This window comes from Suncus etruscus, chromosome 10 (assembly GCF_024139225.1).
Source record: "Suncus etruscus isolate mSunEtr1 chromosome 10, mSunEtr1.pri.cur, whole genome shotgun sequence".
In the NCBI taxonomy this organism is placed as follows: domain Eukaryota; kingdom Metazoa; phylum Chordata; class Mammalia; order Eulipotyphla; family Soricidae; genus Suncus; species Suncus etruscus.
The window spans coordinates 86,891,340-86,911,956 of record NC_064857.1 but is presented as its reverse complement, the minus strand read 5'-3'; the positions used below and the strand labels follow the sequence as shown (position 1 = coordinate 86,911,956).

The window sequence follows — 20,617 nt, the reverse complement described above, 5'->3', positions numbered from 1 at the left end:
GACCCACCCATATCTGGGAGGAGTTTTGGGAACCGGATAATAGGTGTAACTACCTGCAAGACCTCCCATTTCTGGGAGGGGTCTGGAAAAGGATAGATAAACCTCTGAGCCAGGGGATTGGGCCCTTTTGCCCTTTTTGCCGTTTCTCTCTTGGCCCGGCTTGGCTTCCTGGCTTTTGGATCTTTGGGCCGCATGGAGCCCAAAGGGAAGATGGCTAACAGGAGATAAGATGCAGGGCTAGCAAAATATAACTGAATGCTTAAAAGGTTGACATAGGCCACACACCTGTGGTGGCTAGGGCATAAATAAAGATGATTCTTCCTGAAGCCTGCGTGTGAGTGATTTCACCTGGGCCTGGAACTCGCCGGCTGCATGGAGGTTGCAGAGCCATGTGGGCTGGATGGCATCATCCACCATCCAGCCCCATCGTTATTTATTTAACACAACACCCCTCCCCCTAATTATCCATATAAATTTATGGTGGCAGCATGATCAGGGCCTGCTGGCTGACCAGGTCTCCCTCAGAGGGATAGTTCTCTTTGGACAGGAAGGCTGCTGAGGGAGACCTGGTCAGCCAGCAGGACTACCTGCCCTTTGCTCTCCCTTTCAGCCCTTGCCACAGCTCCCTTACATTTGGCTTACTCTTCTGTGCTCTCATCTCTGCCTGGTGGAAACTTGTGGGCAGAGCTCTTGCATTTGCAGTCCCTGTCCTGCATTTCTGCATGACTGGGAGGGAGGGGCTGGACTCAGGTGGGAAACAGATCTGTGCTGCCTGAGGGGGTGCTTTGCAGTGGCTGGCTTATCATGCCTGCTCTTCACCCTTGCCTCGCCCTGGTGTTGCCATAGGTCTGGTTTGCGTGGACTGTTTTGAACATGGAATCCATCTTTGAAGAAGACTCCCAGCTCCGCAGAATCGTCGAAGGGGAACTGATTATCAACCCTACCTTCACCCCGGACCAGGCTCTGAAGGTGCCCATGCCATTTTGCATCTGAGAGGGGCATCTGGCTCCATGCCACTGGGCTCCTCGTCTCTGTGGTGTGCCTGTGCCATGGAATGGGGCACAGTGGCAGCCCTGTGGGAATGCCAGGCACTGTGTATGTGTGGTCGACAGCCCTTGTTCAACAGCAGCATTAGAGTGTCTAGGAGAATTTGATGATGTTCCGATGCCTAGACCACAGATTCTGAGAGTCTGAGTTTCTGGGTTTGGAATGGGATCAAGACCAGGACCAGATTCCCCAGCTGATCCTTCTATTCACTAACACATGTGAGAAAGACTGGGATAAGACTTGGAAGGATGAAAGATCAGTTATTTTAGGGTTTCTTCTAAACACTGCTTTTTTGGGTTCAGAACCTGTCAAGGAATTTTTTTCATTCATGGAAATTCTTTTATTATATTTATTGGAGTTTTTTTTTTAATATTTGAATTTTCAGTTTAGTTTTCAGTGAATTTTCAGATAGTTGAAAGGACTAGAGCTCATGCTTGTATAGGGGAGGCCTGGGTTTGTTCCCTTACACTTCCAGGAGCGACCTCTGAGTGCTGCTGGGTGTAGTCCTCACCAAACAAAGCAAATCTGAAAATTCAAGAGATTCATAAAGTTGGACAGTAAACTTTTGCTATTTTACTATATCTTCTCACTTGCAAGAACTGGGAGTTAGATGAAGGAATGCCTGGGGTCTAACTCAGGGGTCTGCAATATTCTTGTTTGTTTACAGTGACTTTTCTAGGCACAGTGGTTCCCAGTACTGTTCATATAGGGCTTGACATTGCTGACATGTCCCTCACATGCCACCAGAGTACGCTCCCTACAGCATTCGTCTTCCCCTCTCTTTAGACAGTTCTCAGGCTCTTTTGCCTTGGGCTAATTGTTACTTGACCAAGAAGAAGCTGCTTCCCTGTCCTGTTGGAGCAGAGGGTTTCAGATGACTGTTTTCCTTTGAACTGAGATGAGACAAGAGTCCTTCGTATGGTTGCTCAAAGCCCCTCTTCTCTTTCAGAAAGCCCAGGCCCAGCTAAAACTCCCCATCGTCCCTTCCCTCCAGAGGCTGCTGATCTACCGCTGGGCCCACCAGGCCCTCGTCACACCTTCTGATCACCCCCTCCTGCCGCTCACCTGGCAGAAGTTCTTCCTCTTATACCTCCATCGCCCTGGGCCACAGTATGGGTATGCATGTAACCGCCTCATCTTCACGATATTCTGGGTTCTCTTGTAGTGATCAGGGAGCACCCTGTTTTGCATGGATTAGCTGGAGTCTTTTTTTTGTTTTGTTTTTGCTCTACAAGTCAGTGGTGCTGGGGGGGTGGGCTCTCCTACTAGGCTGCTGGGGTCACTCTAGCAGTACTTGGGGCACCATTCAGTACTGATGATTGAACCTAGGCCTCTTGCACATAGAGCCTGGGATCAGCTGGTGGAGCCATCTCTCCAGCCTTCAGACTAGTGCTTTTTCAAGTTTAAGGGCACCTGTGACTACTGTCTCTGCCATCTCCACACACCCAGTATGGTTAATAGAGAACCCCAGAACCAGGACCGGTTTAATATAGACCCTCTGGAGATGCGCAAGGTTACTCTTACCCCACCTGAGACTTGTGTTGCTGCCATGAGTCTCACCTGAGGGGAGCCAGTGTAGGCCCAAGCCTGGTTTCTTTTTTTGCCACGGGACCAAACTGCCACTAAACTGGCTTGAAGATGTGCAGCCTTTTCCCACACAGTAAAGGGACTCAGGCCTGCTGGACCTCCCCGTTTTCTGCACTGTTCTAGCCCCACGTCCCTTCTTAGCTCCCCCACTCATTCTTTTACAGTGCATTGATTCTACCAGATCATGAGTTCACTATCTTAGTTATATTCTCTACTTCTATGTGGTGTTTATCTTGAAAATACATAATGCTTCATTCTTCTAAAACTGCTTCCAGAGACGGTGGGTATCTCTCAGTAATAGACCTTTTGCTTCACCTGTGTCACTCCCCCCAAAAAAAATCTCTAGGAGGAAAACTGCTTCCGTCCTCTTAGAGCCTGTACTAAAGTGTAGAAATAGTATTAGTTGAATGAGGTATGTCCATGGACCTGTTGGCGGAAGACATTTTTTTCTGAGCGCAAAAGAGCATCATCATGTGTAATCCTGTGTGGTTTGTGTTTGTGTTTTCCAAGGTTGCCAATAGATGGTTGCATTGGAAGAAGATTTTTTCAGAGCCCTGCTCATGTCAGTTTGTTGAAAGAAATGAAGAGGCGCCTGACAGAGGTGGCTGACTTCCACCATGCAGCCAGTAAGGCCCTCCGTGTGCCAGCAGAGGGCAGTGAAGGCCTCCCCGTCGGCCAGCCCAGTCCTCCAGGTCACCTGACATCCCCAGCCCTGCACACAGAGCTCGTGAGGTGACGGGGTCCTGTCACTTGTCTGTAGCACCACAGGGATGGCACTGGGGCTGTGGGACGTCACACTGCTGCAGGGTGTCTTCTTTGTGTATGTATGTGGATTATGCATGTATGTGTGTTGTGGAGCATGGAAGGCTGTTTGCCTCCTGTGGTGTTTCTCATTTCTCCCCGAAGTGAGCCAGCAGCTTGGATTACCTCTTGTCAGTTGCCTGACATCAAGTGAGAGATCTTAAACCAGGGGGCTGGTAGCCCCTTTTGTTTCTTAATTAGGTCAGTGGGCAGGAGCATGCTTTGCATGAAAGAGGCTGTGGTACCACCATGGCCCCTGAGAAACATGCTGGGAGTAGATCTCTAAAGCTTCTAAGTTGTGCTCAGGGTACCCTATTGCCTCTGTGCTAGTCAGATTCAGGCCTATGAGATTTCGCTTTGCTCCCATCTATTGGTGCTAGGGGTCACTGGGACCACACCTGGCAGTAGTGGGATGGGTTTGAATTTGGGTTCTTGCACATGTAGGACTCCTGCACTCATGACCCCTAAGCATCTTCATAGCCCAAGCATGGATTCTTAGATGGTATTCATAGACTTTTTAGAAAATTCTTAGATCTGTCTAGAGTGAGGCAGGATCTACACTCCTAAACCTTTTGTGATCAGGTATGACATGCTAACTCCCAATGATTTAGAACTCTGAAGTCTGTTCTTCTTCCACTGTTTCCTGTGATGCCCATATGAGGCAGATGCTAGTCCTCTCACTGATGCTGGGATGTACTGGGAGGAAGCCGGGGGCTGGGACTCAGGGTTGTGGTTCCAGGCTTGACCCACCCGAAAGCCTTAGGACTGAAGCATTTCTGTCCTTATCACCCCTGATTGAAGTGAAAATTGTTTATAGCCAGGCTTAACCAATGGGAAGGATTTATCATTGAAACTTTGAGGGAGCCAGGAACATCTTTGATGTTCTCCTCTGCCTCTGGTAGTCATATTGGTGAGGTGACCCTAGTCACAAAACTGGGTTGGGAGCTGGAGGCTCCAGCATTTTCTTTTTTTTTTTTTTTTGGTTTTTTTTTTTTTTTTGGGTCACACCAGGCAGTGCTCAGGGGTTATTCCTGGCTCCAGGCTCAGAAATTGCTCCTGGCAGGCACGGGGGACCATATGGGACGCCGGGATTCGAACCGATGACCTCCTGCATGAAAGGCAAACGCTTTACCTCCACGCTATCTCTCTGGCCCCGGCTCCAGCATTTTCTATTCCAAAGCTTCAGTGTCTGCTCCTTCACAAGTGCTCTTGGAGTAAGGAAGGAAACATAGCCCAGTCAGGGAACATGGCCACTTGGCCCACCTAGGACCTGGGGCTGCAAATAGCCACTTTGGATTCCAGTAATTTTAGCCAAGTGGGCTGACTTTCTTGAAGTGACAAGACCAAGGAGGTACCATTTAATTATTGTCAATTTTTTACTAGAAAGTTGAGATAGTTTTGTTTCCAAACTGGCCTTGTACTGGCACTTTAACCTGGAGCCAGCATGCACAGGTGGTTGAGCTTTCTTTAATTCCTTGAGGTCAGTATTGAGCCCCAGCTGGCACATTTTCTCAGAGACTAAGACAGATGGTTTTTAATATTTGTTTTTTCCCTGAAAGACAAATATGTTAATTCAGTGTTTTAAACTTTTCCAAGCATTATGTCCTTGGTCTGTATGAAAAATGAACCCCTCTTCTTGTTTGTTTTGTTTCGGGCCCACATCTGGTGGTACTCAGTATAGTAGTCGAAGCTCTTTGCTGGGCTGGGGGAAAGGGGTCTCTCCCTTGCAGTGCTCAGGGGACCATGTGGTGCTAGGAATTGGAACTTGGGCCTCCTGAATGCAAAGCCTATGCTCCAGCCTGTTGAGCTGTCTCTCTGGTCTGTATAGGTTTTATTTTTCAGTAATGTAATTTTAACTCTTTAAAAATACTCTTTTTTTTTTTTTTTTTGGTTTTTGGGCCACACCCGGCGTTGCTCAGGGGTTACTCCTGGCTGTCTGCTCAGAAATAGCTCCTGGCAGGCACGGGGGACCATATGGGACACCGGGATTCGAACCAATCACCTTTGGTCCTGGATTGGCTGCTTGCAAGGCAAACGCCGCTGTGTATCTCTCTGTAATAAATTACTCTTATCTTTTCTTTGCACCTGTGACTTGAGCAGTTAGAGCTTGTTTTAGTGATTTGTGATCCTTTTCTCTCTGTTGGATCATGAGCTTCCAGCCAACATGAGGTCATTGTGGACATTTTCTACCTTAGGTGTCTTTTGTTTTGTTTGAGGACAGACATGGCTCTGCACATGGCCTGGCTGTGAGGTCAGAAGTGGCCTCTGCCAGTGCTTAGGGGACCATATATGGTGCTGGGGATTCAAACTGGAGTCAGAAAGATGCAAGCCATATTCCTCACCTCCTGGACATTTTGTCCAGCCCTGGATTTTGTACTTTTATTACTTGGATGAGGTGGCTCCATTGTTCCTTGAATGCTAAGAAACTTCATTTTATCTGCACATCTTTTTATATGTTATACAATTTTATTTTAGGCTCTTCAACGTATATATTCTATGGCTAGAAGATGAGACTTTTCAGAAAGGAGACACTTATATCCCTTCTCTGCCAAAGCATTATGATGGGCACAGGCTTGCCAAAGTGATGCAGAATCAACAGGTAAAGCATGGATGTGTCTCACTTCCCTTCTCAAGAGTATTTATTCAGTGCATTCAGTGCCTTTAGTGCTTTGGAAGCAGCACTTACCACCAGACAGGCAGGAAAGCAGTGCTCCTATCTAGTGATGTAGGATAGGGCACCATGCTCAAACGTTGTGGGTACCTAGAGGGTCCACACCTTGATTGAGTCAGGTTTACAGCATGGACTTTGACTTGAGTCCTGAGGGTGAATGGTTGGTTAGGAGGCAAGGAAAGGTCTGGGGTCTGGGATTGACGCAGAGCTCCATGTGTGCCAAGCGAGCTAGCTAGGAACATTTGGAAAGGTGAGAGTTGGGAGGTGCCCTCCTCAGAGGATTAATGCAGCCAAGAGGTGGGTTGACACGAAGCATCTCTCTAAAGGCCATTCTGGAAAATTTCGATTTGGGCGAGGGCATAGCTCAGTGTAGACGGCATGTTTCACAATTATAGATTTCCCAGGTGTGACCCCTGAAACTTCCCCCAAATTCTTTTTTTGACTATTGTTTGAAAGTCTGTTTAGGAAACTGGTGAAATAGCAGGTGTCCTTGAATAAATGGATGGATTGAAAATATGCTGAGGAATCAGTAGAATTTTTACATTAGATGTGTAATAAGACTGATGGAGTCTTATCAGAGAGCAAGGGCTCCCTGATTCATAATGTGGGTGGTGTATACATACAGGGTAGGGAATGCTAGAGGAGTGCCTGAGGGGCTCCACACTCACAATCCAGATCAGTGTTTTCAGTATTTATTGTTGCATCCCTTTACATTTTTTCTTTAATCTATGTCTGAAATTATTTCAATAGTGGTGGGTCAATCCATCATTTATAAGACCTTCAGAGAGGCAGTGAGTTTTTCTGATCAGAAGTTGTACACGAAATTCCTGTAGGGTATTTGGAGCAGCTGTAGGAAAGCCCCGATAGGGGAAGTTTGGAGCAAGTCGCCTTGTGCTGAAGCGCCCTGCATCTCTGTGTCATGAGTCCTTGGTTTTCCATTTTACTGTCTGAGTCATCTGGCAAAATTCAAGTCTGTTGTGGCCCCTCTCTAGGATCTGTGGCTCGAGTATGTGAACATGGAGCGCATCACTCATGAGTTTGAAGAAATGGTTAAGCTGTGGATACAGGCCAAGTTTGAATCCCATTCTGCACCCTGCAGTATGTCTGTGCAGCTAGACTTCACTGATCCTCTGCTGGGTGAGTCCTGAAAAATGTCCTCTTTGAAGAAATGAGTGAAGGGATTGGAGCCAGTGATTCAAGTTTGCACTGTGTGTCCCTCCAGGGAAGAGCCTGACTTTTCCAGGAACTCACAGCTGAATTTTCTGCCACGTAGGGTCAGGTTACCCTGTGAGAATTTGGCCCGATAGTGCTGGAATAACTCAGCCACTAGAGCAGCACTTGGGGACTACCAGAGATGTGCCATATGCTGAGGGGACTATGTAATTGTGGGGATCGAACCTCTGTCTGCTGCATGCAAGATCTGTGTCTTCACCTCACCGGTAGAATCTCTCTGGCCTCAACCCTAAATTTTTAAATAATATGTTTCTATGTTTTCTCATAGACTAGCAGGTTAGATGATGATTTTATCAAATAATTTGCTGGTTGTGATTGCAGGTAAAAATTAGTAGAACCTAAGTTGTGCTGGTATTTAACAATTTATTGTTTCTTAAGTTTGGTTTACAACTTTAAAATTTTTCTTTAATATTAAGTTATATAAGACTTGAAAAAGAGTTTTCAAATTTTCCTTGAGAGTCACTTATGGTCTAAAATCCTGCTTGAAAGAAGCTTGAATGTGGCCAGGAATCTTATCCAGTGACAAATGCCCAACTTGGAGATATTTTGTTCAGAGTACAAGTTCCCATGGAAAAATCCCAGGTTTAAGAGACAGACTTCTCATACTTGACCTGTTCGGAATGTTCAATTCCTCTGCTTACGACACAAACAATACAGTTTTTCTTTTTATATTGTTAAGTCAAGCCAAGTAAAGTCATGGCTTTAAAATTTTCTTTTATTTTTCTTAAATAGAATACTACAGTTGGAATGAAATGGAATACTACATGTGGAATGAAGTCTGCAATTTGTAGTAGTTTTATAAGGACTTGTTGACTTAATGACTTGTAATTCCCCTAAGTTTCTTGGCCTTTTGTGACTATCATAGGTAGGGAATCTGTTTAATCATACCATATGCTCCTAACCTCCCAGTTCCTGCTAGAATATTACAGAAGGGGCTGGAGCAATAATAGTACAGTGGGCAGGGCATGGTGTCATATGGCCCCCAGCTCTCTCAGGTGTGATCCAAGTAAACAAAAGCAAACAAAAACCTAAAAGATACACAGTAACAAAAGAGAATCATTTTACTGTTAGGTCTCTGGTGGTCCTAGGTGGGAGTTTTTAGTCACTGGATATGGGAGCTGGCCCACTGGTGTAAAAAGGTTGGCATGAGCATTGGTTCTGCAGCAGTGCCTGCCTGCATTCTTTATGAGGGTAACAAGCCAGGGCTTTGCACTGATCTCATACATTCTGAACCAGCGGCAGCCATAAATTAAGCCTGTGTTGCTTCACTTTCTTTTAGCTAAAGAAAGGGTTTTGAGTAACCTGCGGAGGCACGAGGCTCCCCGTCCTCCCTTGGCCCAGCACCCAGCCAAACCTCCTGTGCCCGTGATCGTCTCTTCTGTGCTCCTGAGTCAGCAGGACACCACCCGGCTGGTGCGCACAGACCTGAATGTGCTGCAGCAACAGGCCAGGTGAGAATGGCTGCTGTACTTGATCTCTCTCTCTCTACAGCCAGTGATTTAGTGCCGAGCAGGATTGCAACTGCCTCTTCATTGTGGGTACTATGACCAGACTGGCCCAACCAAGTTGTGACAAGTCTTTGAATTTCACCTTGAAATGATGTGGTGCTTCTGGGGCTATAAATTTGACAGGTTTCCCTGAGGCGAGAGGGTGAGGTGGGGACATTGATGGGGGACACTTGCTTGCCAGCTACAATTTTCTTGTGCTTCTCCTGAGGAGACCTGAGATTTCCCTCTTTTGTCCCTGTTTTGTTCGTCTGTTTCTTTAACCATCTTGTTCATTTAAGCACTTGATCTCTGTGTGAGAGAGTCATTGTGTGGTCTGAGATCTCTGTGAGCACAGAGTTAACGTCTGCTGAAAGCCTTTGATTCTAGCTTGTGCTCTTGTGAGATGCTTCTGGAGTGAGTCTGTGAAGTCAGAGAGACTGGGCTTGTGCAAAGCTTATAGAGGGGTTCAGTCTTTCATGGGTCTTTCAATCCTCAGCTGGTTTTGATCTACATGTTTATTCAGACTGTGTTGTATGCACATTAGTGTAATAGCAAATGCCTTTGAGGGCTGGAACAACAGTATAGCAGGTCAGGCATTTGTCTTGCACAAGGCTGACCTGGATTTGATTCCATATGGTCCACTGAGCACTGTCAAGAGTGATTCCTGAGAGTAGAATATAAAGTAACTCCCTAGCATCGCCAGGTGTGACCCCAAAGCAAAATCAAAAATCAAAAATCAAAACACACACACACACACACACACACACACACACACACACACACACACACACACACACACACACACACACACACACACACACACACCCCTACAAATCCCATTTGAACCATATTGGCAGCTTTGTCCATAGGCAGCTGCCTTGGTCTTTGTTATTTTCCTTAGAGTTTAAGATAGCTCTTCCTTTGATGCATCATAGAGCCACATTTGTTATACTCATCCCAAGTTAAAAATACATACAGCACAGTTTAGTAAGGTGAAGTTCATTGCTTAGCCAGCTGGACACCTTGCATGTGTTCAGCACACTGACTCATCACCCTAAAGTAGGAAAATCCTGTGCTGATCATCAAAGAAGGTGAAAATAAACATGCATGTCAATGGCAAAAGAGAAATCTCTGGTACCTGCAAACAGGTTACCCGTAGTAGAGATCAGAGCAGGCTGGGTGTCTTGTGTCTTATTTGTTCTTGTGTAATAAAGGACTCATCTAAAACATGCTGTGGCATTAAATGGAACTCTTGTCTGCCCAAAGGGTTGGCCCCCTTTCCTGTCTTCATTTCTGATTGGCCTGGCGGCCTGTGGATCTGGATGGTTCTTTGGCTACGAGAACTCTTGGTTCTTACTGTTTTCTTGTGCAGGATGGGGGGTGACCAGAAGTGATTTTTTTTCTTTTCTGAACCCCTCTAAAGATGGTTTTTGACCTCTTTTTTTATTTGTTTGTTTTGTTTTTGGGCCACACCTAGTGGTGCTCAGGGGTTACTCCTGGCTCTGTGTTCAGAAGCTGCTCCTGGAAGGCTCAGGGGACCATATGGGATACCAGGGATTGAACTAGGATCTGTCCTGGCTGGCTGCATGCAAGGCAAATGCCCTATCACTGTGCTAATCACTCCAGCCCGGTTTTTGACCTCTTGTTGATACTTTTCCAGAACTGCAGCTCTTTGGGAATCGCAGCAGGTTGCCCTGGATAATGAACTGTTGGATACGATGCCAAAGCAGTACATGAACCGAGAGGAGCAGGTCACACTGCACCTGGAGTGTCGTGGCAGCAGTGGTAAAAAGTGCCAGGGAGCGGCAGTTGTAACTGTTAAGGTAAGGGGACTCACCTCCCCACAATTGAAACCCTAACATTGGCCTGTTGTGGAGAAAGAGGCATGTCCAGCTCTCAGTATTCACTATGGTGGGAGGAACAAAGAAACACAAACCAAGCTGTACCTTTTCATCAGTTTTATGACACCTTAGTAGAAAGTCAAAGCAAAGCAGAATTACTGATAAATTTCTTAAATCCCGAATAGGGTTGAATCTGATTCTTAGATTTTGATGATGAGAATTTGGATTCAGAAGGAGTATGGGAATGGGCTCACTCTAAGGTCGTCTAGTGTATAGAGACCCCCATTACCAGTTTTCAGAGCTCGTCTTGCTTTGGTCATTCTGAAGGTTACTCATTACCCCAACTCCTCCCAGCATTACCCTGTGAAAGAAATATGTGCTCCTTTTCTCAATCTGATATTGGGAGTTGAGTCACAGGGTTGGCATTTCTGTAGGAAAAGTTATCATTTGGATTCCTGCTATGGTTTGCTTTAGAGTGTAGAGGGTCTCCTGAAGACATATCTAGGAGGTCCATGTGGGAAGCAGGTCTTCTTGGTGTGCCTTAGCCAACAGGCAGGAGAAAAGCTGTGGACTCATGGCTCCGCAGCCTGTCATGGACTCTTATCATGTTGGAAAAGGAGGCTGTGTTTATGTCTCTGGAGGCTAAAGGATATCAAAAAGGAGTTTAGCATATGCCAGTGTGTCCTAGTACTTCCTCTCTTTCAGCACTTGACATGGCCTACCTGATGTGCCCACCAACCTCCCAGCTGTGTATTTTTTTACATCTTTCCTTTCCAGAAAAGGAAAGAGAGACAGAAGTGTATGATGCCTAGCTGATACAGCCAGCGCCTGACTAAGGCAGTGGGCTCAGCCACAGCATGTTCAGGCATGTTCCTTCACCCTTGCACCCCCTCTTTCTGCAGGGAACTTCAGCATTTCCTACTGGGGACAGAGGACCCTGGTGCCTACTTATTCTTGCTCTTTGTTACCCTTTTGAAATTAGAGAAACTCACTTGACCAACTCTTCAGAATTTTTCTTTTGATGCTAATCCTCAGTTACTGTTCTCCATTCATTAGAGGAGAGTTTTCTATAAATGCCTTCTTGGAAGTAACTTCTTGCATCTCATTTTCATTGCTTTCAAAATGTACTTCTGATAAAATAGCAGTTTGGGGCTCGGGACTAAATGTAGATTAAATGTGTGCTTCGTGTGCAGGAGGCTGGAGACTCTGGTTTGACATAGCACAATATGGTTCCCCCCAAATTGCTAGTAGTGACCCCCAACACAGCCAGGGGCAGCTTCTGAGTACTACTGGATGTAGCCCCCAAACTACAAAATAAAATAGCATAAAATCATAAAATAAAATAGCATGTTTTTGTATGTGAGGCTCCTAACTTTAAGGGCTAGCCTCTTTGACCAGGTACTTTAAAAAGGTCCACAGTCTCTCTCTCATTTTTTCCTACCCACTTGGTAAAAATTTAGTAAGACCAATGTAGAAATATTTAAGGAGGATCATTTGATGATACAAAAACTCCAGAAGAAAAGTTTACTGGGGGGGGGGTAGAGTTTGAAATTGGTGTAAAAGAGCTGATAAGGTCTTCAGAAATACAAAAGGGATGTCTTCTTAGTATTTTTAAAGTATGATATGTTTGACATTTTGAAATTACATGCCTTTGCCAGGTCTGTCTTTCTATATAGGGAAGGGAGTTCTAAAATGATATTATTCTACGTGACTAATAAGATTATACAAAGCAATATGTCCCTAGTGCAGGCTAATAGTTTGCCCTGGGAAGAGTTATAAATATTTCCTACTCCCACTATAGAGTGATCTCTATGACCTCCTCTTAACTCCCAGGGCCCGTGGTGGAAAACTCCCACCACTCAGACATGAGTATTTAGCTCCAAGGCTATAATGACTTATCTCTTCAGAAAATAGATGAGGAAAAGGGATCACAATCTCATTTTATCTGAACCTTGGGATTAAAAATTCCTTGATTAAGCTTTTTTTTGTATAATTTGAATTAAAATAAAAGGTCACCTTTCTCAAATGTTCATGTAAAGATTTTTATTGTAGGGGTATCAGATGACTTAGAATATGAAGGATTACAATATGGCTTGGGTTTTGGTGTAGATACAAGTCTTGCTTGCCTTTTTTTCCTCAAGACATGATAGATGTGAAGATTGCTTGAAAAAAGAAGAAAATTACAAGAAAGATGGGAGAAGGAAATTTTATAGTGATAAATTATTGTTTTAGGTTTTAGGGCCACACCCGGCCCTGCTCAAGGCATACTACTGACTGCTCTTCAGGGATCACTCCTGGTGTATTGGGGGACTGTATGTGGTGCTGGGTTTAGAACCCGGTTGGCTGCATATAAGGCAAACACCATACTCGGTGCACTATCTCTTCAGCTCCAGTAGTAGGAAACATTTTTACAAGCATAGTTCTATTTCATGGCTATACCCTCATCAGAGATATTGCTGTTTTTTTAAGTACTGTTATGCTTTCCTGTTGGCCTTGCTCATTTATCCAGTGCCTTGCTTTTATTTTTATATAGAAGATCCAGAGATGGGGAAGTCCCACGAATAACTCTTGGAAGCATCACTATTAGTAATAGTAGCTGTTTGGGTTATAGTTTTGCTTACTGAGCAGGTCTGCCAAGGAGAATCAAGAATGAGAAGACAAAGAACCCCACTTCTAGTCTGAGATTTAGGAAGGATTTCTGTGGGAAGTTACGTAGCAGTTGCTACCCAAGGCTATCCTGGACAGTACTTACTGGTTTATACTTCAAGTAATTGAAGACAAAGTTATATTTTGGCTACTTGTTACTTACAAAAAGCAAGTTAGAGGAAAAGGCTAAGTTCTAATTACCCTTGTATTTGGGTGTTTTTTATACAAGTCAGATTTATCCTGGTGGTTGTCTAAGCTCTCCATCATGCAAGTGCCTGATTTTGGTTATGGACAGCTTTACCTTTGGGAGGAGGGGATTAGTCATCAGTAGGTTAGGTGAGTTCTAATGTTGGACTCAACAAAAGACTGTCCCTGGGAAAGAGTGGTCCTGTAGAAGTAGGCTGTGTGATTTGCATGCATGAAGTTGTCACTGCTGGCTGTGCCTGTCCAGTGACTACTCAGGTCACTAGTATTATTACTCAGGTACTTAGTGGGTTTTTTTTTTTTTTTTTTTGGTCTTTTTTTGTGGGGAGGGCATACCCAGCAATGCTCAGAGGTAATTTCTGTCTCTGCACTTATGGATTACTCCTGGTGGTGCTCAGGAGACCATAGTGGGTGCCAGGGATTGGACCTAGGTTGGCTATGTACAAGATAAACATCTTATGTATCACTATGCAATTGCTCAGCCTACTGTACGCAGCAGTTGATCCTGTCTAATCACTGATGATCTTTGAGATTAATATGCAGCCTGTTCTCTTACAGTGTCCCTGTATGCCTCTTCCCAGCTCTCTGCTGAGATTCTTCCTTAGCTGTCCAACTCTTAGCTTGCTGCTCAGGTGGACCAGGCAGTGCCCAAGATCAAGCCCTGGTCTCCTGCATACCAAGCTTGTGCCCCAGCCCCTGTACTGGACTTCTTTACCTGGTTCTTAATTGGGGGTAGAGAGTCACTGAAGCCCATACAAATCTCTAGATCCTTTGTGGGCCATGGCCCCCCAAAGGGTTGCCTGGATATTTATAACTCCTGTTTCTCGTTCAGGCTTGTCTATTGTTTCTACATTTGTACCTGCTTATAGTGTCCTCTCCAATACTAGCTCAAGCTCCTTAAATCTCAGATTCATCTCTTTAGCACTTGTCTTTTCCAATAATGCATTCATCTACCCCCCTAAGATGTCCTTTAGCACTGGTATCACGTGCCCCAGCCTCCACTGCCCATCTAGTTGCTATCCCAGTCATGTTGGCTCTGCCTTTGAAATGGCCTTCACTGTCCTTTTTCCTCTTGTTATACATTCGTGCCATGGTCAGCTCTTCCTCCCTGACATCTTGCCCTAGGCTTTCTGCTCAGTTTCCCACCTTCTGTTCTCCTGTTTGCATACATCTGACAGATCGTACCTCTTTGGTGTCTCAGAGGAGTTGGGCTCTCTGGATCTTCGTTTCCCACTCATCCCTCATGCTTTACTGCTCCCCAGACTTCTGAGGTCTGTGCTTTTTGCTCTCACCCATTCTCAGCTCTGTTCTCCTTTGCCTTTTCTTGAGGCACTTCTTGATTGTTGCATCATTTCAGAGACTGCTCCTTGAGGCATTGAGAGATGACTCTGACACACATATGCTGGCCTTGTCTCCTTGTTGTCCCTACCAGACAGTACCCTCTTCCTACTGACTTCCTCAGCATGATTGTGCTATCTAGTGGACATAGAGCTGAGGCCTCTGGTGCCCCTTGAGTGAGCCTGCCAGCACACTTGGTGTGGCTCCCATGGTCATTGTGCAGCAGACACGATTCATGAGTGATTAGCTCTAGATTTTTTTTTTGTTTGTTTTTTGTTTCTTGTTTTTTGGGCCACACCGGTGGTGCTCAGGGGTTACAAATCCTGGCTGTCTGCTCAGAAATAGCTTCTGGCAGGCACGGGGGACCATATGGGACATAGGGATTCGAACCAACCACCTTTGGTCCTGGATCGGCTGCTTGCAAGGCAAACGCTGCTGTGATTAGCTCTAGATTTAAACTCTACATGTCCCCTGCTGGTGTTAATGAGCTTTTGGAGCTTTGTAGGTGTTCCTTGACTGTGGACATCTTATGTTTGTCATGCAGAATTGCAACTGCCCTACCACATGTAGCTTCCCTTGTCTCTTTAACTGTAAAACAAATGTTTCCTTGGCTTTTGATCTTGGAGAGTGGTCGAGTGGTTGTGTTGTAACACCCCACTCTCTTGCCCAGCCCCTTTTAGAGGTTTGGGCACGCTCTCATCCTAGTGAGGTGCCGCTGCTGTTTTTCTGGTGTTGCACATGATCCTCACAGACCTGAGTTGGGAGAGGCTGGAGACTGCTAAATCACACTGTTGGCACTGGGCACAGTCACAGCAGCCTTATCCTTATGTATTTGAGTTTTGGAATTATCTCTTCAGTTCTGAGAAACTCTAGGTCATTTGCTCGGCTTCAGCAGTGTGGTGGGCTAGTCATTTTTTGGTGATGTGAAAGCTCGTGGTTTGGACTCCCACTAACTTTCTTGGTGATAATCTTAAACATAAATGTAATTTTCAGTGCCTCATTTATAACAGCTTCAAATTATATCACAATGCATTGTCTAGTAGAAATTTTGGGGGAAGGAAGGTCCTGGAAATTTCCAGCCTCATACGAATGACTCAGCTGCATCTAGCTTGCTTGGGGTTCACAAAGATGCAAAATATTTTATGGCAGGGAGACGTGCTGCTTGGTGCCACCTCTCCTCATAGGAACCCCCAAAAGTTCAGTGATATTCCCTGAGGAAACAGGCTGATTTATAACAGGGTCCTTTTGTTGTACTTTGGTATTGTAGGGTACATTTTTCTGACCTGAGATTGATTTATTATCATGTGAAAAATGTACTCATTCCCTAGAAATGAGAGATGGAAAAGGTCCACTAAGGGCCTCCCATCATTGTCAGGATTTGCCCCGGATGTGTTTTGCCCTGCTGCGGTGACTCAAGTGGTGGCTCCCTCCCACGCTGCTTTGTTCTATTGTCTGCCACTTCTTGTCATTGTGACCTGGCCTTATTCAGGCTCTTGCATCCACTGCGAGGAGGAAAGGAAAAGGTTCAACATGGACAGTGAACAAAAATAAGTAGATTAGGAAGTAGAAGTAGAAGGGGACTCAGGGTACTCTTTAGTGAGACTAAACTTTCCTAGCCAAGTGGTTTTTTTAATCATCGTGATTACAAAGTTGTTCATGATTGAGTTTCAGTGTTCACCATTGAGTTACCATGTACACCATGAACATGTAACCATGATGTACCCATGAACATTTCCCACCACCAATGACCCTGGTTTTCCTCCCACTCTCCCTTTTGCCTACCTCTGGGGCAGGCATTTAACTCCTCCCTCCCTCCCTTCCTCCCTCCCTCCCTCCCTCCCTCCCTCCCTCCCTCCCTCCCTCCCTCCCTCTCTCTCTCTCTCCTCTCTCTCTCTCTCTCATTTTTCTTTTTAGACATTATTGTTAATGGTGGGGTACTATGCATATCATATTATCTTTGTTCAACACCTGTTGTCCAGAGTGATCAGCTCCATTATCATTGTCTTAGTGGTCCCTTTTCTGCCCTAACTGCACTGATCCACTATTTGTGGCAAGCTTCCTACCATGGACTGGTTCTCTTGGTCCTCATCTTTATTGTCTCAGGACATTATTATCACGCTACCTTTTATTTTTCTTATATCCCATTAATGAATGAGATTATTTTAGGTCTATACCTCTCAGCATAATAATCTTCATATTCATCCATGTATAATCAAATTTCATGACTTCATTTTTTCTTACAGCTCCATAGTATTCTATTGTGTAGATATACTACAATTTCTTTGGCCATTCATGTATTTTTGGCACTTGAGTTGTTTCAGATTCTGGCTACTGTAAATAGTGCTGCAACAAATGTAAGAATGCAGAAGGCTTTTTTGTATTTTTTTGTGTTCCTAGGTTATATCCTTCGGAGTGGTATAGTTGGATTATATGGGAGCTCGATTTCTAGGTTTTTGAGGAATATTCATATTGTTTTCCAAAAGGACTGGACTAGATGGCATCTCACTAATATAAGTGAGAGTTCCTTTCTTGTTTTAGCCAGATATAATACATACAAATGATGTATGTCAGTCTTTGTAGTGTGAGATGATATCCCATTGTTATTTTGATTTGCATCTCCCTGATGATTAGTGATGTAGAGCATTTTTTCATATGCCTTTTGGTCATTTGTATTTCTTATTTGAGAAAATGTCTGTTCATTTCTTCTCCTCATTTTTAGATGGGGTTAGATGTTAGATAGTAACTTTTATGTCTTTTGATTCCTGCAGAAAATAAGCTTGGGTTTTTGTTGTTGTTTGTTTGTTCTCTTGGAAAGCAAGAAGCTTTGTAGAGATTTTAAAAAAGGATGCTGGCGAGTTTCATAGCAGAAAGTTATGATCTCATAAACTGTGGGGGCTTAGATTACTGTCTGAGGGGTATTGAGTAAATCACAGGACTGAGAACTCTGGAGTTTGTTTGTTGTTTGTTTATTTATTTATTTATTGGTTTTTGGGCCACACCCGGCGGTGCTCAGGGGTTACTCCTGGCTGTCTGCTCAGAAATAGCTCTTGGCAGGCACGGGGGACCATATGGGATTCGAACCAACCACCTTTGGTCCTGCTTGCTGCTTGCAAGGCAAACACCGCTGTGCTATCTCTCCGGGCCCGAACTCTGGAGTTTATGACAGCCACCATGACAGAAGACTTCAGGCACAAAACTTCAGGCAAATACTTGTGACCATCAGTTGCAGTCTGGGTGGGAGAGCATAGTTCCTGTACTCACCCGTGTGGCTCAGAAACTATTGTAGGGGAACATAGGACTTAATACTCCTTCCCACTCCACCATCTGGTTTCTTTTTTTTTTTTTTTGGTTTTTGGGCCACACCCGGTAACGCTCAGGGGTTACTCCTGGCTATGTGCTCAGAAGTTGCTCCTGGCTTGGGGGACCATATGGGACACCGGGGGATTGAAACGCGGTCTGTCCAAGGCTAGCGCAGGCAAGGCAGGCACCTTACCTTTAGCGCCACCGCCCGGCCCCCATATTATTTTTTATTTTTTATTGAAACCATTGTGATTTACAAAGTTCTTCATAGCTGGGTTTCTTTAGCTTTCTCAGCTGTGTCTACAGAATCCATCCTATTGCTCGAGCCTGTTTTATTTATTTATTTATTTATTTATTTATTTATTTATTTATTTATTTATTTATTTATTTATTTATTTATTTATTTATTTATTTATTTATTTTGGTTTGTGGGCTATACCCAGTAACGCTCAGGGGCTACTCCTGGCTATGTGCTCAGAAATTGCTCCTGGCTTGGGGGACCATATGGAATGCCGGGAATCGCACCACGGTCCGTTCTAGGTTAGCCATGTGCAAAGCAAACACCCTACCGCTGCACTATCACTCCAGCCCCTGAGCCTGTTTTAAAGGCTTTCCCAGGTTTGAGCCTTACTCCACTTTACCACGGCGTTGTCTTTGGTCTTGTCCTCCCCCTTCGTGTCTCTCAGTTCCCACAGCTGCCTTGGGGACCCTTTATGTCACCTCATGGGTCCAGCAGATCACCCTCTGTATCTTCCCATATACTGATAGGAACTTTCAAATTTTGCACCAAGTTGTTATCATTGATTATTGAGAGAAACTACAGTATTAATCCCCTCAAAGGGGAAAGACATGATCTGAAATAAAGGATTGATTTTCAAATTGAAAACAAAAAAAATTTTGTGGGGGAGGAGTCCTTCAGTTTGGACCCCAATGGTGGTGCTCAGGGCTTACTCCTGGTCCTGTACTCAAGAATCACTCTTGGTGGTGTTTGGGGGAACTCTGGATCCTGGGCCAGCCACATGCAAGGCAGAGTCCTTACCTAATGTTGTTTGAATTCTCCCTATGGTTGGTTTTATTAGGAACTAACAAGGTTTTGCTGACACTCCACTTGCATCCTTATCTGGGTCTATGATCCTTAATCAATCTGTTTTACTTAAAGAATAAAAACCTAAAAAAAAAAAAAAAATCAAAAGCCAGCTTTATGGAACCACCAAAGTAAGTAGTGGATTACTTTTTCTCAGGCATGCAACTGAGCACTTCTCATTTTATTTTAGTCACGATCTACATCTGAATATCCAGATTCCAAGGATACTGAAATGCAAACACAACTCTATGTGTGTCTCTCTTTTCTGACCTTTTTTGTGGCTGATATCTGTAGCAGATTTTTTTAGCATCCTCTGTCAGGTACACAGGAACTGTGTGCCCTGAGTGTGGTAGCTGATCGTATACATTGTTCAGTTGGACAAAAAGGTGTGGAGCCCCTGGGAAAGGAGAAAAGAGAAGAGGGTCTTGAGAAGCTTCCAGAAAGACCCTGGAGATGTAGTCAGAGGTTTTGTTTTTTTTTTTAATTTTTTTTTTATTTTGAATTATGAGAACAAAAGATGCAAAGAAAGAGGACAAGGTAAAGTTACAGTGGAAGGACAATCACCCATAACATAATTCTCAGAAGAAGTCCCCTTGCTGATATCTTAACTTTGAACTTTCAGCCAAAGAAAGTTAAGATAAATAAAACAGAATCCATGTGCAATTACTTTGTTCCTCAAGTCCCCAGATTGTAGCACATTATAATATTTCTTTTGTTTGTTTTTTTGTTTTTGTTTTTGGGCCACACCCGTGACGCTCAGGGGTTACTCCTGGCTATGTGCTCAGAAGTCGCTCCTGGCTTGGGGGACCATATGGGACACCAGGGGATCGAACCGCGGTCCATCCAAGGCTAGCACAGGCAAGGCAGGCACCTTACCTCTAGCGCCACCACCCGGCCCCTTATAATATTTCTTAACAGCACACAAGGCAATCTAAAGCCATCAAACTTACATAACTCCTTAAACATTAGAGGCATAGTATTTTTTTACATTTCCATGTACATGCATATTAGCTTAAGTTAACCTCAAATTTTAAGTGGGTGTGTTTTAAGGATTAGAGTCAAAGGAGCACAGTAAAAACGGTGTTAGAGTGGCAATTGTTGTTTGCATAGGCCCACCAAAATATGAGAGGCATGGAAAGAAATAACCTTGGCCTAAATACAAAGAGATCCTACCCCTGAAGTTTCCTGGCATAAGACCAGCTCTAGGCTTCAGGCAAGTTATCGACCGATCCAAGACATTGTCCGTAGTGCCAACACACTTTTCACACAGTCTCTGTTGTTGGTATCATGTTTCTGTATTAAAGATTCTGGAATCTGCATGTCCTACATTGAAGTCATGATGTGGAGTGTCTTCTCGTTTCACCTCACCATGAAAGGG

General features: G+C 44.5%; 1 protein-coding gene across 1 annotated transcript in view; it reads left to right on the top strand.

Moving 5' to 3' along the window:
- Window positions 1-20,617, top strand: part of EPG5 (ectopic P-granules 5 autophagy tethering factor) — a 99,354-nt gene that overhangs the window by 49,516 nt on the left and 29,221 nt on the right. Inside the window, exons 21-27 of the mRNA XM_049782439.1 lie at window positions 847-969; window positions 1,997-2,163; window positions 3,145-3,366; window positions 5,911-6,034; window positions 7,099-7,243; window positions 8,619-8,790; window positions 10,487-10,649. Coding sequence (XP_049638396.1) covers window positions 847-969; window positions 1,997-2,163; window positions 3,145-3,366; window positions 5,911-6,034; window positions 7,099-7,243; window positions 8,619-8,790; window positions 10,487-10,649 — 1,116 coding nt within the window. The remainder of the gene's footprint in view (window positions 1-846; window positions 970-1,996; window positions 2,164-3,144; window positions 3,367-5,910; window positions 6,035-7,098; window positions 7,244-8,618; window positions 8,791-10,486; window positions 10,650-20,617) is intronic.